The 20,460-nt window shown below is 36.2% G+C and overlaps 2 protein-coding genes across 2 annotated transcripts; one reads left to right on the forward strand and one right to left on the reverse strand.

Annotated features, from left to right (window-relative positions):
• The first annotated feature begins 545 nt into the window (after window positions 1–545).
• LOC140813976 (heterogeneous nuclear ribonucleoprotein 1-like) lies at window positions 546–3,624 on the forward strand. The gene is made up of 2 exons (XM_073172815.1): window positions 546–900; window positions 2,201–3,624. The coding sequence occupies exons 1-2, from the start codon at window positions 679–681 to the stop codon at window positions 3,302–3,304; spliced, it is 1,326 nt and encodes a 441-aa protein (XP_073028916.1). The 5' UTR covers window positions 546–678; the 3' UTR covers window positions 3,305–3,624.
• A 9,375-nt stretch (window positions 3,625–12,999) lies between these two features.
• LOC140814360 (protein NRT1/ PTR FAMILY 5.2-like) lies at window positions 13,000–18,637 on the reverse strand. The gene is made up of 4 exons (XM_073173307.1): window positions 18,437–18,637; window positions 16,627–16,844; window positions 14,450–15,015; window positions 13,000–14,082 (listed from the first exon to the last, which is right to left on the reverse strand). Exons 1-4 carry the CDS (start codon window positions 18,552–18,554, stop codon window positions 13,218–13,220), a joined length of 1,767 nt encoding a protein of 588 aa, XP_073029408.1. The 5' UTR covers window positions 18,555–18,637; the 3' UTR covers window positions 13,000–13,217.
• Window positions 18,638–20,460: the final 1,823 nt, after the last annotated feature.

Raw genomic sequence — 20,460 nt, forward strand, 5'->3', positions numbered from 1 at the left:
ATTTGAGTTTTTGTGATCAAATTATGTGATTTTATTTTTCATTTATTTAATTTGTAATAAGTAGCTACTCCATGAGGATAAGTATTTTGCAGCAATCCATCCAATTGGAATACACAAATTTTATTAAAGTTCTTTTAGTTTTCATTTGCGAATATACTTATAATTTTACTAAATTGATTCATCATGTAAATATCTTGTAAATAATTAGGCCTATAATGATAAGTTAGACTGAAATAAAATAAGAACAAATGAAATGAGAATGCAAATAAAGAAACATAAATATTTCACATCTTTAATAAGCAATTTATCCATGTTAATAATATGATTTTCTCAATAAATATTTAATTTTTTTATTGATAACAATATTATGTTGGCAGAACTAACATAAATAACGTTATATATTTTATTTTATAGTATGTTGAAGTACACCTAAATAAAAAATTATAATACTATAATTAATTGAAGAAAAAATGAAATGTAAATTCTGATTAAGTGTAGGGGTAAGAATGGAATTTAAAGGATCCATTATATATCACGGAACTTCGAATCTGATCCCTTCATCTCCAACTCCGCGACGCGAACCTTTTCCATTTCTCGTTCACTCACTTCTGCAGTGGGCTTTCTGGGTCCTAATTCATTAAATCCTCCATTTCTGGCACAGATTCCTCGGGACTACACATGGATTCAGATCGGGGGAAGCTGTTTGTTGGAGGGATCTCGTGGGAGACGGACGAGGAGAAGCTGAAGGAATACTTTCAAGGCTACGGAGAAGTGTTGCAGACCGCGGTGATGAGAGATAAGTTATCTGGAAAGCCGAGGGGATTTGGTTTCGTTGTATTTGCGGATCCAGACATTCTTGATAGGGTTCTTCAAGATGGGCATGTAATTGATGGTCGAACGGTATGATTAGTACAAAAGATATATTTTTGTTTTACTTTTTGGAAATATACCTGCGATTGGTACGTGAGTCGTGAGAACATTGAGCTTCCTTCATGATATGTGTTTCTGGGCATGAAATGTTACTTCTGTTTGGAATTGGGTTTCATTATTATTTTTATTTGTGAAGCTTTTTTCTTTCCTATTTTTGGTGGACAAGTTTTAGATTGCTGTTACTTTTGTAGCATGCTGACATCTAGTATATTCCAATGATTTGTTTCCACTTCTCGATTTGTTAGTTTACTTTAATTGACGTATAATTACTTCCTGTTATCTTGTTATTATTTCATTTAGCAGTTAAAGTTATGGAATTTTATATATATATATATATATATATATATATTATATATATATATATATATATCAGGATACTTCTCTGCTTTTTACTGGTATGTATATGTATCTGGTCCGATGAAAAATTGGTCCTTGTTTTTTTATGAATATGTGGCAGTAAATGAATCAATGCAACATTGTTATTGCTAGCACTTGAGGCAATAGGAATGCTTTTAGTAATGCGTTGCCTTCTTCTGTTTCAAATGTTTCTAGGAGTTGAAAAGTTTCCGAGACTTCTAATTGTTATTACTTTTTTATGAAGGTACCCGCTTTCAGTTTTCTTGTTTGGAGTCATTTTAATGTCTTGGACTGTGATATTTGACTGACCAATAATAGCATATCTACCTTGATTGAATGGAAACTATATCTGACTCACTAAGCAAGTCAGTACTCATATGTTTTGCTCTTTATTTGATTTTTCTTTTTTTTTTCCTGGGTGTTAATTTGGTGGTTTGTGTTATTGATTAACTTTTCTTGAGTGGTTGGGATTCTGAGTGTCATTCTGATTATTTGCTTTATGAAATATCTTAACCTTGGTTTAAATATCTTTGTATATTATTTCGTATTCTTTAGTTTTATTTACCTCAGGTGACATTCATTGCTTTAGTATAGTTTTCCTGGAGAAGACTGTGTAAGTTTCCTTTTTCTTTAGATGTCGTATTATGTAGTGAGAATGAGTGAACAGTAATGGGAAAGGCAGAGGGAGTGGGGGAGTTTGTGGTAGGAATAGTGAGATATTTGACCGACCTTAGAGTTGATTTATTTTTAAAGTTATTTATGCATTGAGAATCTATAGAAAACGCATCTTTCATTGTGGATTTCTTTGTGTATAGTAGTGTTCTTATTTCATAGATTGATCAGGCTGTAAAATACCTCCCTGTGTAATATGTGATATTGTTAACCGCAGGATTTTGTTCGTTTTCCTGACTAGGTTGAGGCTAAAAGAGCTTTATCAAGAGATGAACAACAAGTTGCTAAAGTTGGGAACCCTGGTGGTGTCAGAAATTCTGGAGGTGGTGGAAGTAACAGGACCAAGAAGATATTTGTTGGTGGTTTGCCACCAACTCTGAGTGAGGATGGTTTTCGGCAATATTTTGAAGCTTATGGCATGGTAACTGATGTAGTAATAATGTATGATCAGCAAACCAATCGTCCTCGTGGATTCGGCTTCATTTCATTTGATTCTGAGGAAGCAGTAGATAGGGTTTTACACAAGACATTCCACGACTTAGATGGTAAGCAGGTGGAAGTTAAGCGTGCTCTTCCCAAAGATGCCAACGTTGCTGGGAGCGCAAGATCTATGGGTGGTGGGACTGGTGGCAACAGAGTAGGATATCAAGGTTATGGGTCTTCCGTTGGTAATTCAAGCTCTTATGATGGTGGAATGGAGACGAAATACATGCAGCAACAAAATGCTGGCGGTGGGTATCCTTCTTATGGTTCGTCTGGATACAATGCACATACCCCTGGTTTTGGGTATGTTAATGGCATGGGCTACGGCTATGGGAGTTATGGCGGTGCCAATCCAGGATATAGCAGTCCTGCTGCCGGAGGCTATGCAAATCCAAATACTGGATATGGTGGTGGTCCACCAAATGCTCCAAGGAGTTCATGGGGTTCACAGGCTCCCACAGGATACGGCTATGGAAGCTCGCAATGGGGTGCTGCTGGCAGACCTGGAAGTGGTGGGGCTGCTATTATTGGTCAGTCTTCAAGTGGTTCTACTGGATATGTGAATCAGGGTTATGCTTATGGTGGGTATGGAGGAAATGACGGGAGTTATGGAAACCAAGCTGCTTATGGGGGTGTAGGTGGGCGTCCAACAAGTGGCCCAAATGGTAATACTCCCACAGGAGATCTTCAAGCTGGTACTGGCAGTTACATGGGAGGTGCTTATGGTGATGGAAGTGGTAATGCAGGCTATGCAAATTCAGGATGGCGATCTGATCCATCATTTAATGTGCAACCTGGTGACCAAGGTGGCTATGGAGGTAGTTATGGTAGTGCTTCAAATCGACAGGCTCAGCAGCAGTAATTTTTTGCTATGTTCGTCTATTTTATTGGGGATCTTACACATAAATGTGTCTCGTATTTGCAAAATGACAGATATTATGCGACTGAACGGATTGCTTAAATTTGCAGAATTGTTGTTGGTTTGTCCTTATTTCGAGTCATAATAAGTATTCTTCAGGAGTAGTCTCTTTTTAATCAGTTTCTTTGCTTTGAGTTGTAGTTTTAAATTTGGTTTGCCTATAGTTTTATTCATTACCTGTTCCAGTAACCATGTTCATTGTGTTTGAGATATTTTAGTATTTATCGTAACTTGTTTGAGTTCACTGCTGGTGAGTTATTAAACTTGACGTGCAGCCTTGTGTGACATGAAAACTTTCTTTATTACATTTTATGGTTGTGAGGTTTTGTTACTTCTCTTATTGGTAAAGTTAATGAAGTTTCAGGAACCTACTATTATGGGAACAGATCGCCTTAATGACATTTAGTGGAATTTATTCGGCTATTCCCAGCTCGTTCTAGAACAATTAGGTAGTGATGATATTTATTGGGGTTAGCAGTCAACTGAATTGTGTATTCGTTTAGCTGTACGAAATTGGATAAATCTGTTTAGTAATGGATGGCTGGCGATAGTGGAATATCAATTATCCATAGGCTTCACATGCACATATGGTATTTTCTTTATGTTGTAGTTGTAGAATTTTCTAGGGCATAACCATTTGCTTAAGTAATGAAGAAGGGAAACGGTCAAGATGGTTTCTGAATTTTGATAAATATTATCTATCAAATAGTCAATATATACTAAAAAAGGTTATATTCTTCAAGAAATCCTAGGCAAGGTATATGAAATTCTCCTTTTTTCATACTTCTCGCGTAACAATAGTCTAAAAAATAACTTAAAAGCAACCATGATTCCATCTCTCTCCCCGTTCAAACCACCGTATCTGAGTCTCTTGCATACAAAATATCCATTACAATGTTGTTACAATATTCATCTTCTCTCTCCTCTCTCCAACCCGCATACATGAAGAAATTCCACCGTAAGGTAGATCGTCCGTTGGTGATGCCTTGGAAAGGGCATGAGTCGTCCTTGCACTCGGATAGACTTGTCAAAACGGGCTGGCGGGGCGGGCCAGCCCGCCATTTTTGCGGGCCTCTAAATGGCCAACCCAGCCCAACCTATCTTGGGCCGCGGGTTACGCGGGCCGACCCGCTTGTTTTTTAACAAAAAAATGCTAATTATTATTATAGTAAACATATAAGAAAAAGGTAAATTGTTTAAACCATAAAAAGTAAATTGTTTAAACCATTAAAATAAGAAACTAAGAAAGCATACAACATAATCCATAAAAAATAAATTGTTTAAACCAAACATGAAGAAACTAAATAAATACAATAAAGTCTATTCTCATTAAACTCAATTCAATCTTCATCTTCTACAATAGCTCCCTCCACTGTTTCTTTATCAAAAATTTCAACAACATTGGATCCTTCTCGGGACGAAGTTGTTTTTAAATTTGCACATTCATCATCATCTGCATCTAAAAGACACGGAGTAAGCCAATATATCAATTTAAGAAAAGTTATATTTATATCTATATATCTATATATATAAGTGAAATTACCATAAACATAACCACGCAACCAGTTACGCGTGCAAATAAGAGCTTGCACTTTTTCAGGAAGGATGCGACTTCTATACTTGGTGAACACATGAGCACCAATGGAAAAAGTTGACTCTGATGCAACGGTAGTTATGGGGATAGACAAAATATCGCATGCCATCAATGAAAGTGAAGGGTATCGATGCTTATGATTCTTCCAATGCTCCACAACATCTAAATTTTGATAATATACAAATTCAAGCTTTGGGTCCTCCAAATAAAGATCTAATTCAGATTTTCCTGCACTTCTAATGGTTTGACTCTCATATGCCATGATTTCCTACATCAATTAACTTATGGTAAAGCAATATATATATTTAAAAACAAACCAAACAATGAATATAAGAAATAGAAAAGAAATAAATCATTTTAATACTTACATCATAGATTCTTTTGCCTTTATTTTTAATTTCTCCTCCACTTTGAGTATGTGAAATTGTAACAGAAGATAATTTTGGTTGTGAAGAACTTGTCTGATTGGTGTTAGAATACTGCTCAAAGAGCTTATACAACTTTGTCTTCACAATCAACATCTTCTCTTGGCATTTTGTAGGATCATCAAGCTTTGAATAAAAAAACTCTAACATAGAAAGCTTTATTCGTGGGTCAAGAATAGCCCCAAATGCAAGCACCACGCTATATTGATTCCAATACTTATCAAACTTCTCTTTCATCCTTTTACACATATCACTTATCACAAAATCTTCATTTGACAAGTTCTCATTTAACAAAACCTCGATCTTCCAAACTTGCATGAAGTACAAATTTGATGTAGGATAAGAAGAACCCGAGATCAAATTAGTAGTATCATAAAATGGCTCAAGAAATTCACATATTTTTTCTCTTCTTTTCCACTCTTCAATTGAAGGACAATATTTATAATTATTATCATTCAATTGAAGAGAAGAAAATGCCTTTTTATATTTGATGGCACTATCTAACATCAAATATGTTGAATTCCAACGAGTAGGCACATCCAATCTCAAGCCAATACCACTGTCAACGTTACCAACTGCTCTCACACATTCTTCAAATTTTCTCATCCTACCCTCCGAGCCTTTCACATACTTGACAGATTCTCTAATTTTATTCAAAGCTACACTAGCTATTTTGAGACCTTCTTGGACAATGAGATTCAATATATGAGCACAACAACGAACATGAAAAAATTCACCATCACACAACAAGCTATCATGCAACGAGAGTCGTTCTTTCAAAATGGCTTGCATATTATCATTACTTGATGCATTATCCAATGTCAAAGAGAAAACTTTTTTCTCGATCCCCCATTCCTTCAAAAAACCAAACAATTTTGATGCTAATTCGACTCCTGAGTGTGGAGGAGGCATATGAGCAAAGCTAAGTATTTTACTATTCAATTTCCCATCATCATCAACAAAGTGGGCACTCAAGCAAATGTAGCCCTCACTAGTGCATGCAGTCCATACATCTGAAGTTAAACAAATTCTGTTTTTTATGTTAGCCAAAGTTTGCCTAAGTTTCTCTTTCTCTCTCATGTAGATTCTTGAAATGTCGGAAACAAGAGTATTTCTAGAAATACAAAGCACGTCAGGATTTATATATTTAACCCAAGCTCTAATTCCATCATACTCGATAAAAGAAAATGGCAAATCATGCTTAATAACGGCAGCAGCTAATAACTCACGTGAAATTTTTTGATCTATTTTTTTTGACCTCATGTTCCCATCATGATCAATAATCATTTGTCCAACATCATGAAATTTTACCATTTTGCAATTTTGAAGATGACGCCTTAATGTTGAAGTCCCGTATTGTTTTCCCCCACATTTATACTCTTTCTTGCATGCCTTACATTCGGCTCTTTGTATACCATCTTGACCAATCTCTTTTTTCGTAAAATAATTCCAGACATCAGAATATTCTTTAGGCTTTTTTGATGCAGCTTCCTCCTGACCATGCTTGTTGTTTCCAATTTCCTCGTATTCATCTATGTTATTACTTTGGTTTATGGTAGAATCCATAATCTACAAATACAATAGTGAAAAATATTAGTAACTTGAGTCATTTCAATCACAACAAATACAATGGTGGGATTTAAAAAGAAAAAAAAAAGAGGACAGTGCTTGAGCAGGAGAGATAAATATACACCACAAAAGAAATGTTAGTAAACAATGGTGTTTATAAGAAATCAGGTATAAATTACGTTAAAAAAATATACACCACAAAAGAAATCCATCCATAAACTTAGATAAAATTAAATTTTAAGTACTTGAGCAGGAGAGATAAACAATAATGGAAAGAATATGATTCAGTTAAATAACATAAAATTGGGAATGAGTATTTTACACACACACTAACCACTTCCTTGTAACTTACAAGGAAACAGAAAGCAGTGTTAGAAGCTCGTGGATAAAAATGTTTTCATTTTCTTGGTGTTTCCATTTCATCTACTTCTACACTAAGAAATGTTTTCATTTTCTTTTTCTTGGTGTTTCTAACTTTTTATATCGATAGAAGCTCGTGGATAAAAATGAAAACAGGAAATCCCTTGAAGGGCAAGAAGTGAGTGAAGTGCTAATCAAATTGGCTAGAGAAACTGAAGAATTGGCATCGAAGGAGAAGGATATATTCAGTCGAGTTCTTAAGAAATGGCACCCGAATTCTGCTGGGGTTGCAGCTGTTACACTGCACACTTGCTACGGGACATTACTAAAGCAGTACTTAACGGGCACGACTATGCTCAAGAATGAAACAGTTTTGGCGTTGAAAAGGGCTGGGAAATCGGAGAAACTTTTAGTACAGATGGTAGATTGGTAGTTGAGGACTCTGCTGAATGTGAAGATGGAGGCAAGGCAATTGTGAGAGAAATGGAATCCGATAGAAACTGTTAATTTTTTTCATAATTCTACAGGCATGGAATCCGATAGATTCACATAGATTAAAAAAAAACCCACATAGACATGGAATCCGATAGATCATAGATGCACACAGTTTAGAGAAAGTAGAACCACGTAGATTCAAAAAAAAGAAAAGCATAAAGATTCAGAAAAAAACACAGAGATTCAAAAAAAGAAGAAGCACAGAAACTTAGATTTTACCTGAGTGATGGATGGAGGGAGGCGCTGTAGAAAAATGAAAAGGAAATTAGAGACGAGAGTGATGGACTGATGGAGACGCAGAGTGATGAGCCGCAGCCGCGCAAGAGAGAGATGGAGTGAGGCGTAGAAAAATAAGGACAAAATTAAGAGATTCAGAATTTACCCTAGTTTGGCGGGCCAGCCCGCCCCGTCTTGACCCACAACCCAAATGGGCTCAGCCCGTTTGGCCCACCTCCAAACGGGCTGTTATTTTATCAACCCAACCCGCTCAATTTGTATAGCGGGGCGGGCCGGCCCGACGGGCCTAACCCAATTTGACAACTCTACACTCGGACATGAAAAAAGGACCAAAGCAGTACTAGTCCAGAATTGGTCATGGGAAGCCAAGTGGAGATCGGGTGGAAGCCGGCTCGGATAAAGAAATAGTAACTTGTTTAAACAATCCCGAACATGCTGTAACTCGATAAGCACAATAGACCATTATGGAGTCATACAAGCCCGAGCTCATATTCTTGGTCGGGCAAGACATGTTTGAATTATACCGCCCGAATGTAAAAAGTGTCTGGCTAGATAGGGAATCCCTTGGCATCATGGGCACTTGCAACACTCTGGAGTCTTCTCTGACCAGACAAGACATGGTACCCAAAAAGATCAAGTTAAGTGATCGTGGACTATGCTCACCGATAACCAAGGGTCTGTTCCCCTCCACGTTTCCAGGCCATACGACCCGGGCTCACCTTACCCGGTCACTAGCAAGAACTGTCCGCACTGGTTCCTTCCTACTCAGACCGACCATGAGGAGATGAGAGCGGGGCCTATAAGTATGGTCACCATACCTTGCAATCATTAACATGACAAATCAATGCTCATGACAAGACCAAAGACAATATGGGTCGACATGCCTACTGTCAGAAAATTGGATATGCGTAGATGTCTAATCAGGAACAATGCCCACGTGCTACAATCGAGGTCATCTCCTCCCCTTTAAATATTCAGGTTTGCTCATTCATTTGAGACATGAGATATTGCATTCTAATGTATTCAATAAATGTTCTCTCTACTTAGTGAGCCATGTACTGAATTGAGCATCGAAGTTGCCCCATCAAAAACTCTTCCGGCGCCTCACTGACGTTTTCTTGTTTGTATGCAGATCATCTGACCCAGACTCATCCCATCATGTCAAAAATCTTTACAGGCAAAGTACACATATATGCCCGGTAGATTGCCTTCCAAGCTCATCCAATCGACCCAAACATCATCATCCATAGACTTCTTCTGTCCAGAATCAATCCAAATATTAGCTCCGAAAAGAGATCGCTCGAATAAACTTGCATGGGAACCGAGTCCGACCTCTTATCGCCATTTGGAGAAATCGACGGCCTTGACCGGACTACTTCCAGGTAGCAGCCTACGAGGTGTTCTTCACAACATGCTGATCATCCTATGGATTCAGCAGCAAGGTGCCCTCACCTACTATAGCTCTTCCGATGCCCGAGAGGGTGAACACGGGTCAAGTCCTGGTTCCCCAGACAAGTCTCCGAGTGTGGGGATGGCCGTGTCTAGCACAGTGAAGAAGGAGGCATGGGGTTTGAAAATGCTGAAGTGCTTGCCGTCGTACGTCGAGGCACTCCAGCTCTTGCGGGTCAAACCCGTTGTCCCTGAGCTGAGCGGGTTCGAGTCCAAAGTGTTAGAGTAGATGCCCTGCAAGCCAACGGTTGGCTAGGGATTTTATTGACTCAAGTGAAATAAACAATCTTTATTTTAATATAATTTAACTTTTAATGGTTTCGTAATACTTTATCTGTATACCCATGCAAGCAGCATAGATAAAGTCCTTGATTATGCTTTAATACAAATGAATCGTAATTCGATGTTGAAACTCATTTGTAAACACTGCATATTCTAAATTCGTTCCTAGTCGATTCAGCCGCCTAAAACATGGATAAAGGTCGCTTGAGCTCGAGACTAGCATCTGTGATGTTGTGTACTGCGTTTCTTGGTAAGGGCATAGAGATGTCCAAACATACAGATGGGTAGTCATATGATGATTATACCGAACAACCCTCCCTCGGACTTTTCAAGTGGTTATCATTCATCGAGAGGATAAGTCCGTGGTTATGATTGTACACCATTAGTCCTTACGACCCGGGACAACACTGAGGCTCTATATGCTAGGGCTGTGCTTTGACTCGTTTACCGGCTCCAGGAGAGTCATCAGGTGGCGAGGTTGGGTACAGTTGCGACACATATAGGAGCCAGTGCATTGTAGTCGGGGATTCACCGCTCACCTACGGGTGTGGATATCCTATGTGATCTAATGAAATAATAGTGCATGGAATCTCTGGCCAGAGTACGAGATGTACGTTGGAGAAGGAGTTCTCCAAATAGTACACGCGATGCCACTATTATAGTTATCACATAGTTATCGAATTAATATGCAACCCTCGATGAACCAATGGTTGCAGATTCGATCGGGATATATGAGATGAAGGGACCGTACTGTACGTTAATCATAATCTACTGGTTCTTGCAGGCACTATCAGTGATACCTAGGGGATCATGGGGCGATGCTACTAGACGCTCTTACCATGATCCGATGGGTGTAATCAGAAATGAGTTCTGGCATTCTTGATCAAGGTGTTGGTGAAAAGAATGGGGCTAACTAGGGTAAGCCCGAATAAAGGATTATGTCCTGAATCACAAAGAGTTGTGAACCCACGGCTAGCTGTATCCCTGAACCATTGAGGGTCACACAAGCACTGGATCGTTTGTTCCCGTTGAGAGAATAAATTCAAGGAGTTGAATTTATATTATGATATAGTAAATTCAAGGAGTTGAATTTATGATAATTAAATTTATGAGATAGTAAATTCAAGAAGTTGAATTTACGAAATTTGGAGAAAATAAATTCAAAGAGTTGAGTTTATAAATTGATAATTTAATTTATTAAACTCAAAAGTTGAGTTTATTAAATATTAAATTTTGGAGGTGATAAAATTCAAGGAGTTGAATTTACAGTTTATATAATAAATTCAAATGTTGAATTTATAATGGGTTTAATTTATTAAACTCAAAAGTTGAGTTTATTAAATATTAAGTTAAAATCTATAGTTAACTTAATTAATTGTATTAATTAAGTAAATGATGGATTAAAGAAATAATAAGGATTTTATATTCTTATTTGCACACCTTTCGAAAGTTTGGTCAATGATTTGAAAAAGAAAAGGACTTTGAGTTGGCATGTAATTTTAGAATCTTTAATTATCTTAATTAATGAGATTAATTAAGTAAATATAAGATTAGAAGATATGATAAGATTTTTGAATCTTATTTTACGTGTACATGCATCCAAAAAGATTTTTGATAGAGATCAATTTAGAATCTTTCGGCTCCTCCCAATTCATTGGTGCAGCTTTCAAAATAGAAAAACTCTCGGCTCTCCCCAAAAAGAATCTCTCGAAAATTTCTTAAAGAAAAGCAAGAAAAAATTTGGCTTAGATTTTGAGTCGAATTTCTCGTGTTATATCTCTACGCAAAAGTTCTTCTAAATTTCTAGTGCAATTTAGAAGAGGAACAAATATTTCAGTCGTGGACCGGATTAGGAGATCGAAGAATGTTCGTAGGGATTTACAACAAGAGCTACGTCCGCTAATATCGGTGTAGTTGGAGCCACGTGATTTATTCACCAAAGGTATTATTAAACTCCCTATGAATGTTTTGTTAAAATCATACGAGCGCCCAAAGCAAAACATATTTTGATTGTCAAAATAAAATAAAATTTTTAAAACTTCCGCTGCGTTTGGGCGTGTAGAAAACCGAGATCCAACACAAAGATGTCGTCTTCACCGATGGCGAGACTAGGAGTGCAAAAGAGTCGAGCTATCAAAACTCGAACTCGAGCCCTTACTAGAGTTGAGCTCAAATATATGATATGGGTCTATTCGAGCAGCTCGAGAGAGAAATGGTCCAATATGAAGTTGATTCTATCATAGTTAAATGTTGAAACAGTGGATTCAAGAAAGGTTAAATACAGGAAAGGAGCATCTCCAAAGAGCAAAAGAAACAGAAGTAAGCTCACTGGAATGATGAACTTAATAATTGATAAAATAGTGTTAAAATCTTTACATCATTATTTTGCAGACATGGAATCCCATGTTCAAAACTGAGCCGTATGCTCATTCGGTTGAAGATATAGTCCGCTTTGTCAAGGAAGTTGTAAACAATTTTTTCAGATACCAGTGAATGTATCGCAGAATCTAGTTTGTAATCTTGTTGAAAGTTTAGAGTATCTCTTCCGAGATTACATAACTTTTGCTGCATCATGTGGTAATAAAGTTGCACCTCTTGCATGAATTTCGGTTGACTAACGGCTAACCTATTATCTTCGTCATTAAGTTACATACTAACATACATATATTTTTTTTCACGTTTTCAGGATCAAAACAGAGTTATATCCCTACTCTTCGTCCATTAACACGATGTAACCTGGACTTGAAGTTCCAGAAACTGGGGAAAAGAGCAGCATGCAGTGTTGGAGTTGAAGATCCAAACGACAGTTTGCTCAAAGTAAGGACATAATCCACGCCCTTCCACAAGCCGTGGAACACAACACATCCGTCTTAATACCTTACATTAGCTTCTCTCACAACTTCGGTCGCTCGAGAAAAACTCACGTCTCTCACCAAAGATCACTCCTTCACCAAACAGCCGATTTGGCAATAGAAGACTACCAGGCAGTTCCTATTTCGAACACAACCGATCTGCCATACAAGTAGCCTCTCAGCATGTGTCAGAACTTGATGCCTACCTTCTAATTTTCTTGGATTCAAACTCCTTTTTCTACAGATGCCTATACGTTGGTGATGTAACAAATGCTTTCAGATATATTCTTGTCACAGCCGCTAGAGCACGACGATCATGCTAAATTTTCATGCTTTCAAATATGTTCTTGAACTTTGCTTCGAGAAAAAAAAAACAATTCAAAATATGAAACTCAGTTTGTATTTAGCACAATCTAATCTATCAAAGAGAATTACATTCATTCTTTTTCCCCTCGATCGTAAAGCGTAAACATCCCCTTATCTCAAGGAGGATGAACAATTTAAAACCTACGTGCAACACACCTTTGACAATCAACAATTTCTGAACTTCCGTGTAATTTTTTATTACCAGCAATCCCTCTATTGCTCTTTAATCAATCATTCACCGTACGTACAGATGCCACTAGTTCTTCCTCTATAACTCGCATTGAATCAGAAACTTCAGCCTTGTACACATACAACTTGACCACAACCAAGAAGAAAAAGAAATTCAAGACATTCAAGATTGCAAAAAATGCATAGTAATAGTCCAAATGTGAAGCGTTAAGATTGTTCTTGATCCATTCCGAGTGACCATTTTCTCCCTTTGTTATTCTTGAAACGGTTGACAACAAAAAACTACTAATGAAATTCCCAACTCCAAGCGTAGTCATAGCATATGATGTGCCTAGACTCTTCATATTTTCGGGTGCTTGATCGTAGAAAAACTCAATCTTCGCCACTTCCAAGAATGCATCAGCAGTTCCCATTAGTATAAACTGGGGCAACAATATGAAGATTGATAAAGGTACCTCTTTCCCACTTTCAACCAATCCATTAGCCTTAGCCACTTGAACCCTGTGCCTCTCGGTCAACGAGGCGATTACCATTATAATTATATGAATTAACATACCAATCCCCATTCTTTGTAGAAGGGTGATCCCTCTAGGATTTTTTGTCAATCTTTGTAATATTTTTACAAAGAAACGGTCGTACAGCACAACAGATATAAGCATGGAAAGCGTAACGAATCCGGCCAAACTGGCCGGGGGGATCTTGAAGCTGCCAATGTTTCTGTTTAAGGTGGTGCCTTGTTTAACAAAAAGGGTGTTGATTTGAGCTAACATTGTACTGGGAATGAATGTGGCTACTAGGATAGGTATCATTCTCAGCATTTGTTTGGTTTCTTCAACTTGTGTGACTGGGCAGAGCATCCATTGGCTAGAGGAACCTGTTTTCACACAAGCCTTGTTCAAGAACCTGCACAAATATATCTAGTCGTAACAGATGGAAAATTTAATTTAATCAGTGTCTTGTGTATTAACTTGTTTCTAATTAGTTTGTTTTGGAAACATTCATAAATGTGTTTGGAGTCTGAATACTGTTTACAGTGCTATGTTTTTTCTTGGAACTTTGATATCAGTTTAAATCTATCATCCTTAATATTGAAAGAGGAAAGCCAAGGATGACCCCACTATAAAGAGAGAGACTTTAGATATTTTGTATTTTATAAAACTACAATGAATTTGTGTTACCTTTTACTGATTGACAAGTGACATATATAATCAAGAATTCAACATCAATTTTTTGGTAAATCAACATGATATATATATGAACGCATGCATACCTCAATGTAGGCGAAGAATCAATCCGGTATTTCCCTTTTTTCGAATACTCGGCCAAATCAAGCTCATATAATTCCTTAGGGTCAGCCGGGACTGTTACCTTCCATTTCCTCATGGCAGCCACTATCACCTTAGTCATCCTAGTAAACGGGCTTCCGGTAGGCAACTTGTGCCTGTAAAACCGCGTACCGGCCAGGAAAATGGCGATGGATATCATGAGCCCTATGGTGGGGATCCCATAACCGAGAGTCCACCCCACATTATCTTGGATATAAACAAGCACAGTGTTTGCAAATAATGTGCCAAAGAAGATGCTAAACATCCACCAGTTGAAGAAGGAGAGCTTATGGACTTTCTCCTTGGGGTCGAATTCGTCGAACTGGTCCGCCCCGATGGTCGAGATGTTTGGCTTTGTTCCACCAGTGCCCACAGTGAGTGTGTATAGTGCACCAAAGAACACAACTAGTTGCAATGTGGTGGCCTTACTGCAAGTGGCACCAGTTGGATCTGAACATGCACTTGGCTTTAGAGGGTGGATTGATACTGATAATGTGAGCAAAGCCATTCCCTGCATGCGATCATCAGTGTGAAATGAAATTTTGTCGAAATTAATTGATCCCACATTAAAAAATTTCAATGTTAGATTTTAATAATATATCAAACTAATGAATTTAAAAATGTAATTATATTCTATTTAATAGCTCAATTTAGAAGCTATCAAACAAGTTGCTTGATTAGGATCCTAAAAAAAATCAAGAAACTTAGAGTAAAAAGGTTGCGTAATCATGTTACAAAAAACAAATTGTAGGCCAATGTTGACTCGGACCAACACTTGCTTGAATATTAGATTACTAGTCCAGAATCCCAGAAATTGGAAATTAAAGTCGATGCAATTAAATCAATTCAGTTCTATCCGAACAATTAGTAACATTAAAAGTAAAAACAATAATTTAATTATTAATTGATCCAATATTCCTAGCTCTTATCATATATTCTATTGTTTTGTGTAAATTTAAAACAATAGATTGACAATACCCAAAATATATCCAACTTTGATTAATTTTATAACATGTAAGCAAATTATCGAAAACTTAGTTTAGATTTCCATACATAATCACGGGTCAACTTCGGTTGTCTCAGGAATTTAAGGTATCATGTCTACAAAATATTATAATATATCAATTTTTTCAATGACTTTGTCTCTGACTTGTCAGAATAAATGAGAACTCAAATACCAACCATGCATTGAATAAAATATTTCAATGGACTGATCGTATTTTATTTCATACTAAGCTATAATTTAGGAATATTTTAATTTTTAATCTAGAATATATGCCAATCTCGCTTCCAAAAATCACTAATCATAGTCCAAAATATATATAAAAAAATTATTAGATGAATAGTCCGAAACAAATTAAGATATAAACATCTTGAATCAAAGAAAGTTATAAATTTGTTCACAGAGAACTTAAATTATATAATAATAGAATTATTTTTGAAGTTTTAAATATTTCATTTTCACAAATAATAAATTTCACCTGCTCTCGCAGATATAATACTAGATCATTTGTTGCATGCTTTGGAAGGTATCGATCGTATCAATAAAGTAATAGCAAAACCAACCACCAAAGCATCTTCTCAGAAATTTAATCAACCGATAATACATAGATTAATCCCACTAATTAGAGGTCTTAGTCATGCAGATAAATATTTATATTGACTTTTAATATAATTAATATAATATTATATTAAGACCTCTATTATTGCCTTCTTTCCTCCTAGTAATTAATTAACGGGTGGGTTTCATGTGTGACCGTCTCACGGATCATAATCTGTGAGACGGGTCAATCCTACCATATTCACAATAAAAAGTAATACTCTTAGCATAAAAAGTAATACTTTTTAATGGGTGACCCAAATAAGAGATCCGTCTTACAAATACAACCCGTGAGACCGTCTCACACAAGTTTTTGCCTTTATTAATTAGGTGGTTTTCTCATAATGTCTTAATCATTATTGTCCCCATTCATCCTAATAATTAACTTTTAATGTGTGTTGACAACTATTTCAAACTCTTAATATATATAATAAATGTCCCTTTCATCCTAATATTTAACTCACCGCAGATCCAACGATTATCATTTTTTCGAATTTTTCTGAAAAGAATAAACGGACTTACGGAGAGATAAATGGCGGAAGCGACGACGAAGGTCCAATATCTGCCCAAGAGAGCATCGGCGACGTACGCACCCAAGATGGGAGTCATCCAGACGGTCCCGGCCCAATAGGTGACATTGTTGGCCGACTTCACAGTCCCTTCGTGAAGTTTCTTGGTCAAATATATGAACAGATTAGAGGATATTCCGTAGTACGCCATCCTCTCGAACACTTCATACACTGCATTTTTTTCCATTTTATTTAATAAAATCCCATCATTAAATATATTTATTGAAAATGAGATATATTCATAAATTGACATTAGATATATCTTATGATTTGACGTAATAATTAACTCGAACAGTACGTGGCTAGGTGTGTACGACTCTACGAGAAGTTGGAGAAAAATAATCGAGGCATTTAATAATAATAAATAATAAAGCCCAGAAGTTTACAGGACAGAGACGTTGCTCACGTCGATATACATGTTACGTGCTTGTATATTTTTATGATTGATCTATAATATATTCAAAATTGAGTAATATCATTATTGTGAAAATTAACGAAGGGATATGCTGCAATTTAAAATAAGAATATTCAAATAGATAGCATACAATACTTTTAAAAATGAATAAGAAGTTATACCACAATTTGAAATTATGTACAAAAAAAATTACAAAAATTAACATGCTATTATTTTTTGTGAGCTCGATGTTGTCACGTGGGCATGTGCTCATTTATGTTGTCCACTTGGTGACAACATATGACTAAAATAAGATAAAATGCATCAATATTTTGAATAATTATTAGCTAAATTGTGTGGTGTTTAATTTAAATGCATGTAACAGTTGACTTGTATGACTGAATGTTTCCGAATGAGTCACTATCAAAGATTTAATTAACATTCATAATATTTCAAAAATACTGAACTTTTTTCCAAAAATGCTCAAAAAATCCAAGAAATGGTAGGATTTTTGTCTCTCTTCGGAAAAAATTAAAAGGATGGATAAACTTTTGTTATGGAAACGGATTTGAGTTGGTCTAAATTTGGTAGGGAATCACTTGTAATCATAGATAATGAATCTTTCCATACAATTTTACACTAATTAATTCCTAACGTAAAACTTATCGAAGTGCGTGTATCTTTTCTTAGAAAAAGAGAGAGATTGAGGGGAAGAAGTCGAGGAAAAATTTAATGTATTCTCAAAAGATATTAAAAAAAAATTGGATACCGTAGTATCCGTCACTTTCATTGAATATTCTATGTATATACCACGAAATTTGCTTAATTTATTTTTATTAAAAAAAACCCATTAGTATTGCCAAATACTAGCGTCCGATTCGATTTAAAGAAAATATAAGAACAATGACACTAAAATTGTTTTGAAAATAGATAAATGAAAAAAAAGGACATTTTCCTTTATCCCGAATCTTCTTTGGAAACTTTAAAAGGCACTCCTCCAAGTACGATGTAAGAGTAAGATCCACAAACTTTTCACTCACTGTCCCTTCCCAAAAAGGTTACCTTTATCATGTTTCGAGATCTGCTAAAAAGTGAAACAAGCCAACCAAGAAGAAACGAGAGGATGACCCTCTCCACTCATAAGATTAAATCATCAAATATTTTCAATAATAATAAAAAAAAAAAACCCAATATCACAATTTTTAAGACAGATTCTGGTTCGCACTTACATTCATGATTCTTAAAGGTAACTTATCTATGATTCTTCTACACGGGGAGAACTTCTCCGAATAGTGGGGTGGAAAAAACTGAGTGGACAAAGTGGAAATAATGCGAGAAAAGAAGGAAGAAAGAGTTGAAAATGGTATACCAACAATGAAGGAGCAAGCAGTCCATCCACCTCTCTTGGATCTGAGAATAGGGTTTCCTCTGAGATCCACAGTCCCATCTTGCGTGTACCCATCATCGGTTGCCTTCTCTTCTTCCATACGGAAAAGGGATTTTGTTTATTTAATATAATAATTCAAATCTCTATATTTGTTTTTTGTGGGTTAAACATAAAGCATATGTTTCACTGCTTAACCAAAGCAAGCTTTTTATAGAGTTTTCATGTTTGACTTTGACACGTAGTTGCGTGGAATGTGGCTGGAGATTGGGACCACTGCACCAGTAGTCGTAATTCAGAGCTCATCCATTTATTAACTTAGAATTCTGGCGAAGCAGGTCATTTAATTTATTGACAACTAGCGCAAGTCGTTTAATTTGTACTGACAAGAAATAATAGTGCGACTCTGATTTATATCATTAGAGGAAGGTTTATATGCTTCTGGTGTGGATAATATATCTGTCTAGTTTTATCTACTCGAGTTGGTGGAGTATGTGAAACAATTTAGGACATAAAAGTCTTTTTTACTTGAATTTGTTTGCAGTTTTCTATAGATTTCATTCGATAATAATGATCAAAGACATATAAAAAACATAAGAATAGCATAGAAGGTTACTTGTAAGTTGTAACTTATATGACATCGATGTCATGAGCAGTGGCGGAGCAAAAAATATGGCTCTATTCGGACTAAAATTTTAAAATCTAGAATTTTTTACTAATTTAAATTGATCTACTCGGGTGTATGTGCATGTGTCTCTGCCATTGGTCATAAGTTTAGAATAAAACATCTGGTTCTGGGCTCAATTATACAAACTACTAAAAAAATTACAATAAGAACTTAATTAACTATCCCAAATAGTTTGACTGAAATTTCAATTATATGAATAACGTATTAAGTAGTCTTCGGTTAGACTGTTGTAGTTGAATTAGTCATATACATATCCAAAATCACCGCCTTCTCTGTCCCTCTAGACAGTCTCTTCTCCAAATTGTCTTAAAATAATACTCTCACTCTCATCTTCCCAACTTGCAATGTTTTAGGTTATAAAATGTAGAGTTATATTTTCTCAAAAGATTCGTCTCATGGGTGATATATCACCATGAGTTTATAAGCTATTCTAAACGGCTTCCGATCATCTTTCAGTATGCAGTACATATATCATACATCTTAATCTAACATTCTAACCTATAATTTTTATTATCGACACTTATCTGATGATTTTCCTTTCCAGTCGTCCCCAAGAGGGATATCATCCCAAAAAATTTGTCTAATCATGAGTGTTATATCATCATATGAGTTTATAAGTTACAATTATTAGTTTTCATATTTCTATGTAAGACATTCAAATTGAAGTTATAACACAGAAAGAGGTATTTTCCCAAAAGATTTGACTAATTAATGGTATATTATCATAAGTTTATAAGTTACTCATATTAGTTTAATGTTTCAAATCATGAGTCCGATTTGCAATGGAAAAAGGCTTGACTTGTGTACAAGCGTACGAGCGCGACCTGAGTGCGTCGAATGTCGGACCCGATTAAGGCAAAATTTCCCACCACGGTTCACCTGGCTTTTGCTATTTTTATTTTTCGGAAAATTCTTTTATGGATGACCTTTCATGTGCTTGACTCTTCATATTCGGATGGCCAGAAGACTGTCCATACGGAACAGGGGTGCCTACATATAGAGGTAGCCTCAAGTCCTTCAGACCAACCAACACACTTTCCTGCAATCTAAACTTTCGAAGCTTTCTTTGTTGCCTCGTTGCTGCTGCTTCCTCTGGCTGCTGTTCCTCTGCCCTCATGATAAAGTTCAGTTACCTGCATTTCAGTTCATCGTAGTGGTGCCTCGTGCTAGGTTACTGCTGGTTGTTCTGTTGTATCCTGGGAAACAGACATCCAAGTTCATCCTCGAAACACATACCGGAGGAGACGAATATGTTTTAAGGACACTGTATTTCATGCATGCTACGGTTTGATTTATTTTAAGCATTGTACTACTGTTTTGT

The sequence above is a fragment of the Primulina eburnea genome, chromosome 15 (genome assembly GCF_022965805.1).
Source record: "Primulina eburnea isolate SZY01 chromosome 15, ASM2296580v1, whole genome shotgun sequence".
In the NCBI taxonomy this organism is placed as follows: Eukaryota; Viridiplantae; Streptophyta; class Magnoliopsida; order Lamiales; family Gesneriaceae; genus Primulina; species Primulina eburnea.